At 43.3% G+C, this 17,488-nt stretch overlaps 1 protein-coding gene across 4 annotated transcripts in view; it reads left to right on the top strand.

The window, feature by feature from the left end:
* The first annotated feature begins 3,318 nt into the window (after positions 1 to 3,318).
* Positions 3,319 to 17,488, top strand: part of LOC109915850 (KH domain-containing, RNA-binding, signal transduction-associated protein 1-like) — a 56,515-nt gene continuing 42,345 nt past the window's right edge. For all 4 annotated transcript variants that reach the window (XR_007264948.1, XR_007264950.1, XR_007264949.1 and 1 more), the window contains exons 1-4: positions 3,319 to 3,459; positions 10,036 to 10,157; positions 12,609 to 12,725; positions 13,412 to 13,558. Coding sequence is in view for 1 of the 4 variants with exons in the window: in XM_020515524.2 (XP_020371113.1) it covers positions 3,369 to 3,459; positions 10,036 to 10,157; positions 12,609 to 12,725; positions 13,412 to 13,558 (477 nt within the window). In the remaining 3 variants the exon portion in view is untranslated. The remainder of the gene's footprint in view (positions 3,460 to 10,035; positions 10,158 to 12,608; positions 12,726 to 13,411; positions 13,559 to 17,488) is intronic.

Below are 17,488 nucleotides of genomic sequence, written 5' to 3'. Positions count from 1 at the left end.
GGAGATGGGTCTTAGTGAGATGCTCTGAGGGTTGGTGTGGACTTGTTGGGCCAAAGGGCCTGTTTCCACACTGTAGGGATTCTATGATCCAATTTTAGTTTGAAACTATGAGTTACGGTTGAACAGCGCTTGTTTTAGAACCTGACAGAAGAAATCCTCCTCATCTCAAGTCTTAAATTGAGGTTCATTTATTCTGAAACTGTGTCCTCTTGTCGTAGACTCTCCCACAAGGGGAACGTCCTCCTAGCGTTTAACCTGTCAAACCCATTAAGAATCCCAGGTCATCATTTATCTGGATGACATGCTAATAACTGGGAAAACCAATAAAGACCTAGTGTTTGAACGTTTGACGGAAAACTCATATGCAAACTGGCCTCCATCCTGGCACCCTGACACCTGCTATTGAAAAGGGGTCAGCCTTGGAAATGGTCTCGGAGTCAAGATATAGCCTTTAAGGAAGTGAAAAAGCAGCTATGGTTATCTAAGGTGTTGGCAACTACAATCCCAAGCAAGATATGGTGCTAACATGCAGTGTCTCCCCAAACAGTAATGGGGTAGTGTTGGCTCACAGATGGCCCAATGGAGAGGAATGCCCAAGAGCGTATACTTCCTGAACTTTGGCTGATGCAGAGCGCAAATATGCCCAGATAGAGAAGGCAGGCTTGGCAGTCATCTTTGATGTGAGGAAGTTCCACCAATATCTTTATAGATGTAAATCTGTAATAATAACAGGCTACAGCTACTCAAAGAGGACAAGGCTTCAGGTCGAATTCAGTGGTGGGCTCTATTCTATGTACATAGAATTATAAGTTGGAACACCATCTGGGAGGCCAAGTAGCAAATGCGGATGCCTTCAGCCGCCTCCCACTGGCAGATACACCACCAATGATGGTGCCACTACAAGAGTCCATTCTGGTTTTAAACTTTCTGGACACCCTTCAGGTTACTGCTGACAATATCCGACTATGAACACGAAAAGATCCCATCCTAGCAAAACTAAAACAGCTGGTGGCGATGGGGGAAACAAAAGGGCTATCATAACCAGAACTGAAACCTTCTGGACCACACAAGGCCACATTGTCCTGAGCAAAAGTTGCTGCCAGATATTGGCTGAGCTCCACTAGTGTTATCCTGGAGTTTCCAAAATTAAGATGTTGGTGAGATGTTATGTCAAGTGGCCAGGATTGGATGCAGACATAGCTACAATGGTGGGGCAATGCTCAGAGTGCCAAGAAGGACAAACATTACTGCCAGCAACTCCCTCACATTTGTGGGAATGGCCGTGTAAACACTGAACTCCGTTACATGTCGACTATGCTGGTCCTTTCATAACCCTCTGCTTTTAGTGATTGTGGATGCCTATTCAAAGTGGTTGGACATGCATAGAGTTCATTCATCAAACACTGGGACAATGATTGAAAAGTTAAAAGTAACTTTTGCAATACATGGGCTCCGGGAGGTGTTGGTCACAGATAACAGGCCATTATATACCAGCAGAGAATTTAAATATTTTCTAAAGTTGAATGGCACTCGGCATGTAAGGACAGCTCCATACCATCTATCATCCAATGCTCTCGCGAAAAGAGCAGTCCAAACCTCGAAGACAGGCTTAAAGAAACAGCCTACAGTTTCACTTTATACCAAACTGTCCCAGTTCCTGTTTGATTATAGGACCACCCCTCATGCAACAAAAGGGACAGCTCCAGCAGAGTTGCTAATGGGGTGAAGACTCTGCACCAGTTTAAATCTGACCTGGGGCAGGGAGATGAATTTTGGCTGAGACGCTCGGGCCCAAGAGGTGAGCTATGGTCTGGTACACCTTGCCAGTATCTAAGGTAGAGTCAGAGAACCGGACCTGGTGCAAAAATTCCACAAGCGAAGCGACAGGAAAAAGAATGGGCCTAAGTCCCAGGACCTAGGGGGTGGGAGGGGGGAGATGGATGTAGTGACTGGAAGTAGGTCAGCCAAGTGGACCTAATAGAATATGTGTTCGCTGATTAGGGCTGTTAACCAGGTTCAATCAGGGAGTCCTGGCTGACAGACATAAATAGAAGCATCAGGGTTTCTGCTCATTTTAGGAGCCAGCACTGATCTAACTGAGTCAGTGTTAGGTATCATGCACATGTAATTAAAAGGTGACTTGGAGATGGAATGCCAGCATCATGGAATTATCTTATCCCCGGTCTCTCTTTCTCTCCCTCCCATACTCTCTTCCACCAGTTCTCTCCCTTTCCTAAAATTTCTCTCCCTCTCTTTCTATCTCCCCATCTCACTGTCCCTCAAACTTCCTCAGTTTTGTCCTTCTTCTCATCCTGGTTTCTCTCTCACCCCATTCTCTATCAATCTTTCCATCTCCCAAAGCCCATCCTTCTTCTCTCCTCACCCCTGTATTTCTCTCTCTCAACCCCGATCTCTTTTTCCACCATGATCTCTCTCTCTCTTCTGCACATCCTCCGTGGTCTCTCTCCTCCCATCCGTGCACTCGCTGTTCTCTGTTCCCCTCTTCTGTGCTCCCTCTTCTCCATGCTCACCTCTCGGGGGCACACCCTCTCCTCCACACCCACCCCAGGCAGTCTCACTACTCCATGCGCCCTCCCCAGCTCCGTCTCCTCCACATTCCCCCAATGGTCTCTCTCCTCTCCATTTCCCACCCCCCGTGCATGGTCCCTCTTTTCCACGCCCCCCCTCCACTGGTCTCTCCACCTCTGGACACCTGTCCAGGGTCCCTTACTTCCACGACCCTCACCGTCCCAGCAGTTCCCCCCACCCCCCAACATGGTCACCCTCCTTCACAACCACGACTCCCATGGTATCTGTCCTCCACCACCCGCGTGGTCTCTGTCCTTCACACCCACCGCTGGGATCGCTCCCTTTCACGTGTGCCCCCACATGGTCTAACTACTCCATGACCCCGCGTCTTGCTTCCCCCACTGCGATCTCTATCCTCCAGCCCGCCCGCCTCTCTCCTCCACGCCCAAACCCATGGTTTTTTCCCTCTCTGCCCCTCTCCTTCTATTCCCCCCGTTTTCTGAACCTACCCTCCCTTACAACGGTCGGAGAGGGGGGCGGGACAGGGTGGTCTCCAGTAGGTTGATTGGCATTCCTGTTGATACAAGTTGGCGGGGAAGCTCTATGATTGGCAGTTCAGCCAGCCATCTAGCTAGCGGGAAGTGAGAGCGGGAAACGGGGTCATGGATATGGGTGGGATAATAGATGATTGGCAGTTACCTAAGCGTGTAGGTATGGAGAATACCTCCGATGGACAGCTAGGCGGCCAATGGGAGTCCAGGGGTGGGACACGCAATCAGGCAGGCGGCAGTTGGTGCGCAGGCGCATTGTCAGTGTGTGAGGAAGCAGAGTGAGCGGCAATGGCGAATGAGAAATATCTGCCCGAACTTATGGCGGAGAAGGACAGTCTGGACCCGTCCTTCGTCCATGCAAGCAGGTTACTGGCTGCAGGTAAAGAGTGGGGCTCCGCCAGTGCTGTGTGGGCGGGATTTGGAGCTTTAGGTTTAGGCCTCGGGGCCTGTACTTCGTCGCCTTGGCCCCGTGGAGAACAAAGGGCGGAGCGTGGGGGAGGGGTAGGGGTTCGAAACCGATCCCGAAATCACCCCGATCCCCGCTACTCGTCTCTCCCGCCCAATCCCTACCGTTAGTCCCCGATCCTCAATCTCCGGACTATTCTTGCTTTTCCAGATTATATATTAATGATTAGATATTGGTGCAAAGGACAGAATCTGCAGGCGAAATGAAATTTTAAAGCAGTGTAATTTGGGGAACGTGGTGTAGAACTTCTAAAGGACGTAGACAAGTGGTGCAATGGAAGGACAAGTAGCAGATGAAGTTCAATGAGGAGAAATGTGAAGAGTTTTTTTTTGTTGGAAGACTATGGAGTGCGCTGTAAAATGAAGGGCAGTCATCTTACGGTGTTTCAGGAGCAGAGGGACCTACGTGTATGTTTGCAGAGGGCCTTTAAAGGTGGCAGACAAGTTGAGAGCTTGGTTAATAAATCATCATAGTATCCTAGGTATTTTTTGGTAGTGACATATAGTTGAGGAGCAAGAAGTAGATGTTGAACCTCCATGGGGCACAAGTTTGTCCTCCCTGCTGGAGAATGGTCTAGTTCTGCACTTTAGGAGGCATGCAAAGATACTGGCAAGAGTGCAGAAAAGATTAATGAGAATGATTTCAAAGAACAGGACTTTCTCTGTGTAAATATATTGAAGAAATTAAGGCTGTTTATCACAAAGGAATGAAGATTGAGAGAACATTTGGAGTATTGGAACACTCCAAATCATGACACACTTAAGAGCATTGTGTTCAGTTCTGGTTGCCACATTATAGTAAGGATGTGGAGGCTTTGCAGAGGGTGCAGAAGAGGTTTACAAGGATGTTACCTGGATTAGAGGGTATGAGCTATAAGGAAAGGCTAGAAAAATTCAGGTTGTTTTCTCTGGAGCAGCAGAGGCTGAGGGGATACTTGATAGACGTCTGTAAAATTGAGATTCATAGATAAGGTTGATGTTCAGAATCAAGTTTTCCAGAGTTGAAATGTCTAATACTAGGAGGCATGTATTTAAGGGTACAGGGGGAAGTTCAAAGGAGACGTGAGGGGCAGGTTTTTTTTACACAGTGGTAGTAGTCTAGAATGCAGTGCCAGGAGTGGTGGTGGAGGCAGATACGATGAGGCTAGTTAGGGGACTTTTAGATAGACATATGACCACGTGAGGAATGGAGGGATATGCACCAAGGGCAGGCAGAAGGGATTAGTTTTATTTGTCGTCGTGTTCAGCATAGGATCAAGAATGAGAAGGCATAGATTTAATCAGAGATAGTAGGAACTGCAGATGCTGGAGAATCTTGTTGTCTCGGCATAGATTTAAATTTTCTTTTGAAAGGCAAAGGCACCTCGAGAGAAACCTTTCCAAGTAGAAAATGTTTTGGATATGGAATGCGCTGTCTGTGTTGCAGGCACGTTCAATCGAGGCATTTAAATGGGAGTTATTTATTTGAAACAGTGAGCAGGGTTACGTGGAGAAGACAGGACGATGGCACAGTGAAATTCTCATTCATACAGCCAGGACTGACATGGTGGGGCGAATGCTGTGTCTTGCAGTCTAGACGCATCATGTGGCCTGTGGGACATTATTGTCTGAGACTATAAAACTGATGATTGTGGTATAGATGACAGTACTTCTTAACCAGTGCTGAATTGGTTTGAGGTTTGAAACAAACAAAAACACATTACTGGCAAAACACAGCAGGTCTGGCAGCATTTGTGGAGAGAAAACGGAGTCAATGTTTTGAGTTATGTGACACTTCCTGCGGTTATTTGTTGTATGTTCTATCTTAGCAAACTAAGTCTGAAGATATGCCCTAAATTACGGGATGAGGGCATCGCTGGCTAAGGAGCATTTATTGCCCATCCCTCAATGCCCAGAGGGCAGTTCAGAGTCAACCACATTGCTGTGGGTCTGGAGTCACTTGTAGTCCAGACCAGGTAAGGATGGCAGTTTCCTTCCCTAAAGGACATTAGTGAACCAGATGGGTTTTTCCGACAATTGACAATGGATTCTGTAATTCCAGATATTTATTGAATTCAAATTCCACAATCTGCCTGGGCAGGATTTGAATCTGGATCCCCAGAACGTAATCTAGATCTCTGGATTAACAGTCTAGCGATAATACCACTAGGCCATTGCCTCCCCAGTGTAATTCATTTAATCTAAAATTGTTTTTTTTAATGAATTCTGGTTGTATGAGGTTTCTCTTGACTGTTTTTATTTAACTGTGTTTATTGGCTAATTGGAAGGATTTAGTTGATGCTTTAGTGTCTGCTGCTACTCAGGTTGAGTTCAAATCCCTCTCCAGGACTGAGACATTGAAATAGTCTAATACTGCAGTGCAGTATTGAACAGTACTGGAGTCATTGTCTTTAGGAGGCGTTAAACTGAGGCTTCTTCTGGTCCTTCAGGTAGATGCTAGTTTGACTATTTTTAAGGTTTCAATGGTAGCCATGATGTGGAGGTGCTGGTTTTGGACTGGGGTGCATAAGATCAAAAATCATACGACACCTATGTAAACTATAACCTGGTGTCGTGTGATTTTTGACTGTTTTGAAGAGCAGGAGTGTTGTACCAAATGCCAATATGTAACCTTCCATTAATGCCACAAACTGTCAACCAGCACTATCATTATTGCTGTTTGTGGAGTTGATATGCACATTAGCAGTGAATCTCTTTGGGATGTATGGGGTTGTACGATGTGATAGAGAAATGTAAACCTTTCTGGAGACTGGTAATTTGGATTTGAGTTAAAATGCTCGCTAGAAATTGTTTTAAACAGAAACTGCAGAAACTCCACGTTAAATGAGAATCTATTCTGGCCTTGGTTATTGCTTTAGATTTGACAGGTGTATTCTGTGCAGCAGGGATAGGTATTAAGTTTGGATAAAGATATATCTTTTAACTTAATGTGATTCTAGAAGTGCCTAGAAACACAGTGGGAATTTGTGTGCTGTCTGAAGCAACGTGTAGTAGCTATCATGCAGGAAGAATGAGTAATACACAGCAAGAATAAATATTTGCAGTTTTGTTTTTTCAGAAGCTTCGCGCGTGGTGACTTTGCTTGGCACTTTACCAAGCTTCAGTACAAGTTTGTGCCTTCAGAGTTTAAAGTAGATAAATGATCAAAGCTAGAGCATAAATGTAAAAATAAATGTCTAGGAGAAGGAACAAGGTTTTATACAAAGGTGAACTAGAGATCCAGTGCAAGATTTAAAAACCAGTACACTGTCTTGCATTTTCGGGACTGTGGGAATGTCATTAATTTTTAATGTCACGTTAAACGTTGGTGATGTGATGAGTTTATGCTGTGTTGCAGACCGACATAGGCTTTCAGCTAGAGTGAATTCATTTCTAATTGTAAACACCTAGTCAACGCAGTAATCAGGAAACTTTTAATGTTGTAACTGTGTAGTGATCTTCCATCTGTTCAAGTAATCATGTTGTCTAGGGCAGGAAGTCTTCTGGTTCTTGCATGATTTGTGTCAAATTTGTATCTCAAATCTCAGACATTAGTCATGTGTGAAAATACCACTCCAAATATTTGTGCCCTGTGAGAACTGAAATTTGCTGTAACTGTATTGGACACAGATTAAAGGGAAAGGATCTTGTGAAAAGTGGGGAATGTTTAACAGCTGGCTATATTCTCAGCATTAAGTTACATGAAATTGTTTTTCTTCTGTTTCTGGGGTGTGTGTTCATTTTGGGCTGCTGCAGAACAGGTTGTTCCGCTAGCTTATTGCTTATTTCAGTGCCTATCTTCTACACTTCAAGTGGTATATGAATACAGCAGTGCAAAACCACATAATTCTAGAATTGCATTTGGTAGGATTAACCAGTAAAGGCATTGTTAAATAAAGCACAATTCTAAAGGGATAGAAGAGCAGAGGGTACAGTCAAACAGCATTCGGTCCAATCAGTCCAAGCTGACTGTACCCAAACTAAACTTGGTTATTGCTGTAGACTGCATTCATTTGCAGGCACTTCATTGAGTTGACAGGTGTGTTCTGTGCAGCAGGCGTAGGTATTAAGTTTGGATAAAGATATATCTTTTAACTTAATATGTGATTCTAGAAGTGGCAAAAACAATGTGTATGCATTTGGCCCATACCCCTCAACCTTTCCTATTTATGAACTTATTCAAATGTCTCTTGAATGTTTTAACTGCACCTGCATCCACCACTTCCTCCGACAGTTCATTTCCACACACGAACCACTCTGTGTTTAAAAAGTTACCCTTCATGTCCTTTTCAAATCCTTCTCCACTCACCTTAAAATAGTTTTGAACTCCCTTGCAGTTGGGAAAGAGCCTTGTCATTCACCTTATCTTTGACCCTCAGGATTTTATAAACCTCATTAAGATCACCCCTCAAACCTCCTACGTTCCAGTGGAAAAGTCCCAGTCTTTCCAGTCTGTTTATATCTTAAACCCTCCATTCCCACCAACATCCTGGTAAATCTTTTCCGACCCTTTTCCAGTTTAACTATATTCTTCATATAACAGGGCAGTCAGAACTGTACACAGTACTCCAGAAGAGGCCACACCAATCTGTACAACCTGAGTGTGATGTCCTAACTCCTGTTCTGAAAAGATCTGAGCAATGAAGGCAATTGTGCTAAACACCTTCTTAAACACCTTGTCTACCTGTGAAGCAAATTTCAAAGAATTATGTACCTGAACTCCAAGTCTGTCTGTTCTACAACACTATCCATGGTCCTATCATTAATTGTACAAATCCTGTTCTTGTTTGTATTACCAATGCAGTATATGAAACAATATCCTTTTATTATCGTGCACTTCATTGTAGGAGTACAGTGAAAAGCTTTTACAATGTCTGCCTTCTTATTGTGACATCTTAGGTTCAAGTAACTAGGTACAATTCTTGGATACAGCAGAGGAATAAAAGTAGTTGCATTACTTAGAGTTGAAAAATAAGTTTAAAAATAGGACATTAAGGGCTGACATTACAGTAAGGTAGGACATTTCAAATAGACATTAGTGTAACTGCTCTGACCTGGTACTCAGCTGTTCCAAACTAAGTGCCAGGACTGCCTTCCCTGTGCCAGTCTCCATCCAGGACTCTCTGCATGTGCTCTGCACTGGGGCTGCTTCCCCACGTGCTGCACTGGTTTTCCACATCTACATTTCCAGGGCACCAGAGTTGCTTGGAGGTTGTACAGTCTTGGCATGTGATTTTCTGCCAGTTGATTTTGAAGTTTGGGCAAAGATTGAAAAGCGCTGTGGAATTTAGACTCCATTTTCCTTGGTATTCAGCCTGTCGAACCTATTCTGCCATTCAACTAGATGACGGCTAATCATCTCCGACTGTAATTTTCCCAAGTGACTCCAAATCTGTTAATGTCAACATTCTGAATTCTATCTTGTTTTGAACATGATTAATACTTGAGCTTCCACTGGGGTAAAACCTGTCACTCCCTAAATAACACAACTCCTCTTCGTGTCATGGATGTGCAATCTACTGAGATTAGTCCCTGGTTGTAAACTCACCAAATGGTTGGACACAGCCTAGCTACATCGACCCTGTAAAAAATATTGCAAGTTTAAATAAGATTATCTCTTTTTGAAACTCTAGAGAATGCAGGCCCATTTTCCTCCATCTCCTCTTATAAATCAATCCTCTATTCCAGGGATTAATCTGGTGGACTCCATTACCCGCCATTTGACAGGCATATACTTCCTTAGTAAAGGGGACCAAAAATGAAGACAGTACTCACCAGAGCTCTATAAATTTACAGCAACCCATCTTTACTCCTGTATTCACATCCCTTTAGAATGAAGGCCAAAACACCGTTAACTTTCCTAATTGCTTGCTGCATCTCCATGCCAACTTTCAGACTTGTGAACAAGAGCACCCACATCCCTTTGGACATCATCACTTCCCAGTCTCTCTCTATTTAAAAAAATACTGACTTTCTGTTTGGTACCAAAGTAAATAGCTTCACGGTTAGTGTTATATTCCAGCTGCCGTGTTCTTGCCTATTCGCTTAGCCTATCCTGTGTCTCCTTCATAAATTGTATTTCCACCTAGTTTCTGGGTCATTCAATTTGCAATTGTATTCTATCTCCTTATCCAAGTTATTGGTATAGCTTGTGAATAGTTGTGGTCCCATCACTGATTCTAGCAGTACCCCACAACTATCAGCCCAGTCCACACTGTGCCAGGATACTGAATGCTGAGGTTACTGGACACTGAGAAATGCCTTCCCTGTTTGCGACCTGCACCATCGCCATCCTAGAAGCTGAGAATCCTCATTGCTGGCAAATTGGAGTGCATTCGGAGATCTGCTGGAAATTGGAATTTCAGCAGCAGTTCCACAGGCATTCATATGTACTTTCCTGCAAATTAACTGTTTTCACTTTTGTATGTTTCTCCTAACTGAGGTTTTACCTGCTCTGTTTCATCACCACTGTGGAATGTGGAGGAATTTTAATTCCAGTTTCTCCTTGTAGAAATAGAAAAGGTTCAGAAGGGAGAGAAAAAAGAGGAAGAAAAGAGATTCCTTGATGTCTTGACACAGAAGAACATAAAGCTTTCTGAACGTTGCCTGATACCTGTTGCACAATTCCCGAAGGTAAGGCTTCTGATACATTATGTGCGCCTCAGTTTAGAGTTAGAACAGTGCTTTGCGATGCTTATGCTTTGGAGGAAAAATTTAGTTTCAGTAGTGGAGGTGATATTCATTCTTGTTACTGTGACTATTTATTCATTCATATAGCTTACTGCAGGTGAAAACTATGCATTGTCTCCAGTGTGATTTTGTTCAACATTATTTTAGTCCCAAAGCAACAGTGCTACTAAACAACAATATAACTTTATGCCTGTAGGAAGATTTGTACTTCAGTCTACTGTCTGTGCGTCGTCTGAGTGTGGAGCATAGGTGGTGAGCAGAATACTAATCTTTGGAAGGAGAGTGAAATTTCTATAACTTGTAGTTGACTGCTACTTAAATTTATCTTGTGTCCCATAATTTCCATCAAGTCTTTTAGACAGGTGACAGATATCAAGACTTAACGGTTTGAGGAAACTCTAATTGTCAATCAGGACAAGTCCCACAAATTCTACAAAAGCTCCTCTGGCTGACTCTGTTACACTGTTGAAATCTGGAGGAAGATTTGGCAGAAAACACCTTCCAAAGTAAACATATCCTCTCTGAGTTAGCATCTCAATGTGGGTTTAAATCTCCCCGAACCTGCGGGCAACCCTTGAGAGAGTATCCTGGAGATGGCTAAAGTTGCACTTCCGAATTTCACCTGGCTCTGACTGCAGGAACCCTGACCACCTTGGGTTTGAGAGTTACATCCTGGAGTTAGACGTTTTCTCCAGGAGAGCGTTGAAGTGGTTAATGAACTTGATGTTCAAACAGTGGTGAATTTATGACCTGAAATGGTGATAACTAGTAAGTAAGTTCTTGGATGATACAAAAATTGGTCAGATGGAAAATTATAAGGAGGATAGCCTTAAATTGCAGGAGGATATATTCAGGCTGGTCAGATGGGCTGATTAATGGCAAGTGGAATTCAATTTGGATAAATGTAAGCGCATGCATTTGTGCAGAGTGGGCAGGGTAAACAAGGCAAGACCCTGGGAAGCACAGAGGATCAGAGGGACCTTAGTGTGTATGTACACCGGTCCCTGAAGTTATCACGACAAGTGGATGAAGTGGTTAACAAAGTAAACTAGCTGTTATTAACTGAGGCATAGAGTTTGAGTGCCTGGAGTTTATGTGGGAATTGTAACGTTGATTAGGCCATAACTAGTGTTTTTTGTGCCGTTCTGGAATCCACATTATAGGAGGGATATGACAGCACTGCAGAGGGTGCAGAGGCGATTTAACAGGCTGTTGCCTGTCCTGAAAGTTTCAGTTATGAAGAAAAATTGGACAGATTGGGGTTTTCCTTAGGGCAGAGGAGATTGAGGGGGACATGATTGGGATGTATAAAATTGAGGGGCATAGATGGGAAGAAATTTTTACCCTTGATTAGGGGAATCAGTGACCAGGAGGTTTGGATTTGGGGTAAAGGGCAGAGGTTTAGAGGAGATGTGAAGATACACTTCTTGATCCAGAAGGTGGTGGGAATCTGGAACACATTGATTGTAAACGTGATAGAGGCAGAAGCCCTCAAAATGTTGAAGAGGTGTTCACAAGTATGTTTGCCATCCCAAGGCGTACAAGGCTATGGGTCAAGTGCTGGAAAATGAAATTAGAATAGATAAATGGTTGCTTTTGAATGGCATGGATGCAATAGCTGAAGAGACTTTTTCTGTGCAATAGCTCAGATTCTAACTACCAGTAAAGTGCTACCTTGGTGGTGCTGTGGTCTGTAATGCAGACGCATTTCCCTGAAATGGCAGTTAAAAAAACAAAAGAACTGTGAATGCCAGAAAACAGAGTTAACACTTCGGGTCGAGTGACCCTCAGAACACTGCTGAGCATTTCCAGCAATTTCTGTTTTTGTCCCTGAAATGGCATTCCAACATTGTGTAAGAGAACTGTGGATGCTGTAAATCAGAGATTCGCTCAGCATCCACTAGCGGCACGTTGAACTTGCATAGCATATGTACTGATTTTTTGGTAACGCTTCAGAGGAAGAAGCAATAAGTATTGTTAGTAAGTATATGTTAATCTCAAATTTGGCCTTTAAAGTGCAATTGTGAAGAACCTGCACATTATACCTTTGGTTATGTCTTACCCAAACACAGACTGTAGACAGAGTTTTGGGAAACTTGCTTGATCTAGACTGAAGCTTGATGAATCTCTTGTTTCTTCCCCCACTTCATGTCCGATGTTTTAAGATGAGTAGAGGGGGAATGCATGGATGTAGAAACCACTCATTTTCAGTCGATCTGAGATGTGTACTTCGCAGGAAACATTGTGAATTAAATTCTCTTAAGTTGGGTAGACTTAAAGAAGGAAGCACTTTTCATGGCCTCAGAAGATGTTCCAAAAAGCTTTACAAACAATTAAATACTTCAGTGTAATATCTGTAATGCAGTTCTTCATTAATTTGAAATGTTTTTGTAGTTCAACTTTGTAGGGAAGCTGCTTGGACCTAGAGGAAATTCATTGAAGAGGCTGCAAGAAGATACAGGCACAAAAATGTCCATCCTTGGGAAAGGTTCAATGCGAGATAAGTCCAAGGTATGAAAACTTTAAAAGTATTAACTTGATGATAACTGTAAAATGTCATTGGAATTCCAATTGGGGTGGGAAAATTGTGCCTCAGTTCAGTTCTGTAGAACTCTTAATCAGTGAAGCCATTTTATTCGGGCTTCTGGAGTTCATTTCTATGCAAATAGATGCAACCATTCTGCAAACAAAATTCCACAATCTCAAATATTTCAAAGTTGCAATGGCACAAATTGAGTAAGCTGATTCTGAAAGATTTGGACAGGGAAATGGGTATAACTTGTGTCCCTCTGTATGTTTCATATCCATTTTCAGTGAGAGTAGGTGAATGGTTGATAAGTTAGCGATGAGTGAGACACTGGTAGGGACATATAAGATTATTTTGTACATGTGAGAAGGAAATTGATTTGTGGCACATATCTAGTTCTGATGAGGGTAGGATTGAACTCCATTACATTTCAATGAGTGCATTGTGTATTGAAGAACAATACTTACTGTTTGTGGTTGTGAGGTTGACTACCAACAGTGAACCTATACCTTAACACATTGTAAAGTAGCAAAATTCATGAAATAGTTTAACATACCACTGATAAGATTATCAACAAATCGTAGGAGTCTGGTAGCTGACCGGTGCTCAGATATGTGTGATATTATTATTACAGATTAATCATGCTTTCTTTTCTTTCCTCTTTTATTAGGAAGATGAGCTTCGTAAAGGAGGAGAAGCTAAGTATGCACACTTGAACAGTGATCTGCATGTTCTTGTTGAAGTCTTTGCACCCCCAACTGAAGCCTATTCACGAATGTACCATGCCATGGAGGAGCTCAAAAAATTCCTTATTCCTGTGAGTCCAACTTTTCATCTTGATAGATCAGACTATTGCTTGTTTCCAAGTGTCAACTTTACTCCCTTTGCTTATTGCACTTGACTATCCCAAAATGTAGTTATTGGATGAAAGGAAATTGTTGTCTTTCAGCTGATTATAGCTCAGGACTAGTGTTCAATAAGTGTGGAGTGAGTCCAGCACACTTCTCAACTGCATCTATTTGAGTTTGATTTTTGTGTATAAGATGGCTTGAATTAGCTGAGAATCAGATATATGTAAGCAGGGTAAATGCATAAAAGCTTGAAGCTTAAATATTATGCAGATGTCTCTCCCAGTCTGCGAGCAGGAACTCGAGTGCTGTTTTCTCACTCAATGAATTTCTGGTAAATGTACACTACAACTTTTTACATCCAATTATAAATTCTCATTAACATGATCCTTGCACAACAGTAATTATATTTTGCAAATGTGCTGTTTGCTTCACCGGGGTTAACATGCACAGAAGCAAGATCTTTGAGGGAGGTCAATTTAAATAGATTTTATTGCAGATCAAATTTTGTCATAATTCCTGTTGGAATCTTTCTGTGAAGAACTGTCTGTTATTTTTTTCAGACCCTTTTGGAATATGAATAACTCCTACATGTGCTATGTTTTTAATACTCGTGATTCTGTTTATATCAGTGAGTTAACCCTCTGAAATGGAACACTTCTTTGCATTTCGCACACTGACTTTTCAAATCTAGGGCTGCATGCTTCAGATCAGAACAATTTCTGTCTTTATTGTGCACTTTAAATCTGAGAATGACATAGTAACTTCCCACATCTGCTTTCCCTTACGTTGTCAGTTATGTGCAATTTGGGATATAACCCAGCAGTGCCGTTGGAGTGTCCAATCTTGTTTCATTGAAGCAGGGAGGAGGATTTTATCCCATCAGTCAGGCCTGAAACTGAGCAAAGTACTTCATTTACCAAACCTTGACCAAAATGTGCAATTGAATTGGAAGTTTAGTTATAAACATTCACAAAATTTCAGTGTGGTACTTGGAATTTTTTTTATTGACCTTGTGGGATGTGGACATTGCTAGCTGGCCAGCATTTATTGCCTGTCCCTGGTTACCCTTGAGAAGGTGGTGGTGAACCACTTCTTGAACCACTGCAGTCCACCTGCTGTGGGTTGACCCGCAATGCCATTAGGGAGGGAATTCCAGCACTTTGACCCAGCGACAACTAAGGAACGCTGCTATATTTTCCAAGTCAGCTTGGTGAGTGGCTTGAAGGGGAACTTGAAGGTGGTGGTGTTCCCATAATTTCTGCTGCCCTTGTCCTTCTAGATGGAAGTGGTTGTGGGTTTGGAAGATGCTGTCTGTGGATTTTGTAGATGGTACACACTGCTGCTACTGAGCATCAGCGGTGGAGGGAGTGGATGCTTGTGAATACAGTGTCAATCAAGCGGGTTGCTTTGTCCTGGATGGTGTCAAGCTTCTTGAGTGTTGTTGGGGCTGCACAATCAAGACAAGTGGGGAGTATTGCATCAGATTCCTGACTTCCACCTTGTGGATGGTGGACAGCCTTTGGGGAGTGAGGTGAGTTTGTCGCCAGAGTATTACTAGTGTTTGACCTACTGTTGTAGCCACTGCATTTACGTGGTGACTCCAGTTGAGTTGATGGTTAGCTTGGTTGTATGTGAGGAAAAGTGAATTTTTTTAAATCAGGAGGGTTTCTACACCAAAGCCTCAAACAGCTAACATGAGCAAGAGGTGTGGCTTCCTAATTGGTGTAAGACAGGTAATTGTCTGTGCAGCTATGAGACCTAGTTAAGTCAGTGGTCTGTCCTCAATCTTTGCCAAAACTCGCAGTAAGTGCTTGCAGTAAGGAAAAGTAAGGAGTTAATATCATTGGACTGAACAGTGTCTGTAGTGGTATGTGTGTATGTTCATTTTTAAACTTACATTGACTTGATGTGATGCAGGGTTACAGAGATTGGGTGGGATGCTCTTTGGAGGGTTTGTTCGGACTCAATGGGCCAAACGGCCAGCTTCCACATTACAGTGATTGTATAATTCTGTAAAGTGCAATACTTTGTATTGCAAACTGTCTGTTGTATTGAATGTCCATAAAATGTAATATACATGAAGAGCAAGGATGGCGTTTTTGCTATTTGTTAAAGAATCCATTCTTTATTGGGCTGTCAGACTTAATGGGAGTTTTTTTTAACAACATCGTGGCATGAATAGTGGAAAAACTATGGAATGTGCAGTGAGAAAGCAAGAAAGGTAAGAAATTGTGCGTAAGATATCATTGCACAGTACTACGCTACTGGATTGAAGACTTAGAATGTCTTCTTTTGCTTGAACTCCCTTATCTGTAAAATTTGTCCTTTTGCTTCTGTTCATTCTACATTTGGATGCTTTTAAAGGTAAAGCTTGATACTACCTCAATTACTTGCACTCCTGAAACCCCTTCTTAAAACCTTCCTTCATCAAGCTTTGTATTTAGATACATTGATTTGAGGTGCGGAGCGAAATCAAAAATGTTCACAGATGTAATGGGCCAAATGCCATCCTTCAATGCTATTAAATTCTAGTATTTAATTCTAAGTGACTGCTGTTTTGCTTTCCATTTTATTTGCTGTCTTTTTCTAAGCTAAGTTGATGAAGCACTAAGGTTCTAAGTTTAAGAAAAAACTGCCTTAGCTTTTCACAGGTTTCTGAGTTTAAGGAAAAATACTGCCCTATCTTTGATAGCAAGGTGTAGAGCTGGATGAACGCAGCAGGCCAAGCAGCTTCAGAGGAGCAGGAAAGCTGATGTTTTGGGCCAAGACCCTCCTTCAGAAATGGGGGAGAGGAAGGGGGTTCTGAAATAAATAGGGAGAGGTGGGGAGGCAGATAGAAGATGGATAAAGGAGAAGATAAGTGGAGAGGAGACAGACAGGTCAAAGATGCAGGGGTGCAGCCAGTAAAGGTGAGTGTAGGTGGGGAGTTAGGGAGGGGACAAGTCAGTCCAGGGAGGACGGACAGGTCAAGGAGGCGGGATGAGGCTAGTAGGTAGGAGATGGGAATGGGGCTTGAGGTGGAAGGAGGGGATAGGTGGGAGGAAGGACAGGTTAGAGAAGTGGGGACAAGCTGGGCTGGTTTTGGGATGCGGTGGGGGGAGGGGAGATTTTGAAGCTTGTGAAGTCCACATTGATACCATTGGGCTGCAGGGTTCCCAAGCGGAATATGAGGTGCTGTTCCTGCAACCTTTGGGTGCCATCGTTGTGGCACAGCAGGAGGCCCAGGATGGACATGTCGTCTAGTTTAGTTGTTTAGTGCGAACCGAGCCTGGGTGTTCTGCAAAGCTGTCCCCAAGCCTCCGCTTCGTTTCCCCGATGTAGAGGAGGCCACAACGGGAACAGTATATCACATTAGCAGATGTGCAGGTGAACATCTGCTTGATGTGGAAGGTCTTCTTGGGGCCTGGGATGGGGGTGAGGGGGAGGTGTAGCACTTCCTGCGGTTGCAGGGAAAAGTGCCGGGTGTGGTGGGGCTGGAGGGGTGTGTGGAGCAGACAAGGGAATCACAGAGAGAGTGGTCCCTCCGGAAAGCAGATAAGGGTGGGGAGGGAAAAATGTCTTTGGTGGTGGGGTCGGATTGCAGATGGCGGAAGTGTCGGAGGATGATGCATTGGATCTGGAGGTTGGTGGGGTGGTACGTGAGGATGAGGGGGATTCTGTTGTGGTTATTATTGCGGGGAGGGGGTGTGAGGGATGAGTTGTGGGAAATGCGGGCGACACCGTTGAGGGTGTTCTTGACCGCTGGGTCAGGGGGGAAGTTGCGGTCCTTGAAAAACGATGACATCTGAAATGTTCGGGAGTGGAATGCCTCATCCTGGGAGCAGATGTGGCAGCAAAGGAATTGGGAATAGGGGATGGCCTTTTTGCAGGAAGGTGGGTGGGAGGAGGTGTATTCT

Source organism: Rhincodon typus, chromosome 27, assembly GCF_021869965.1.
Source record: "Rhincodon typus isolate 14 chromosome 27, sRhiTyp1.1, whole genome shotgun sequence".
Taxonomy (NCBI): domain Eukaryota; kingdom Metazoa; phylum Chordata; class Chondrichthyes; order Orectolobiformes; family Rhincodontidae; genus Rhincodon; species Rhincodon typus.
This window is presented reverse-complemented; position numbering and strand designations above follow the sequence as displayed.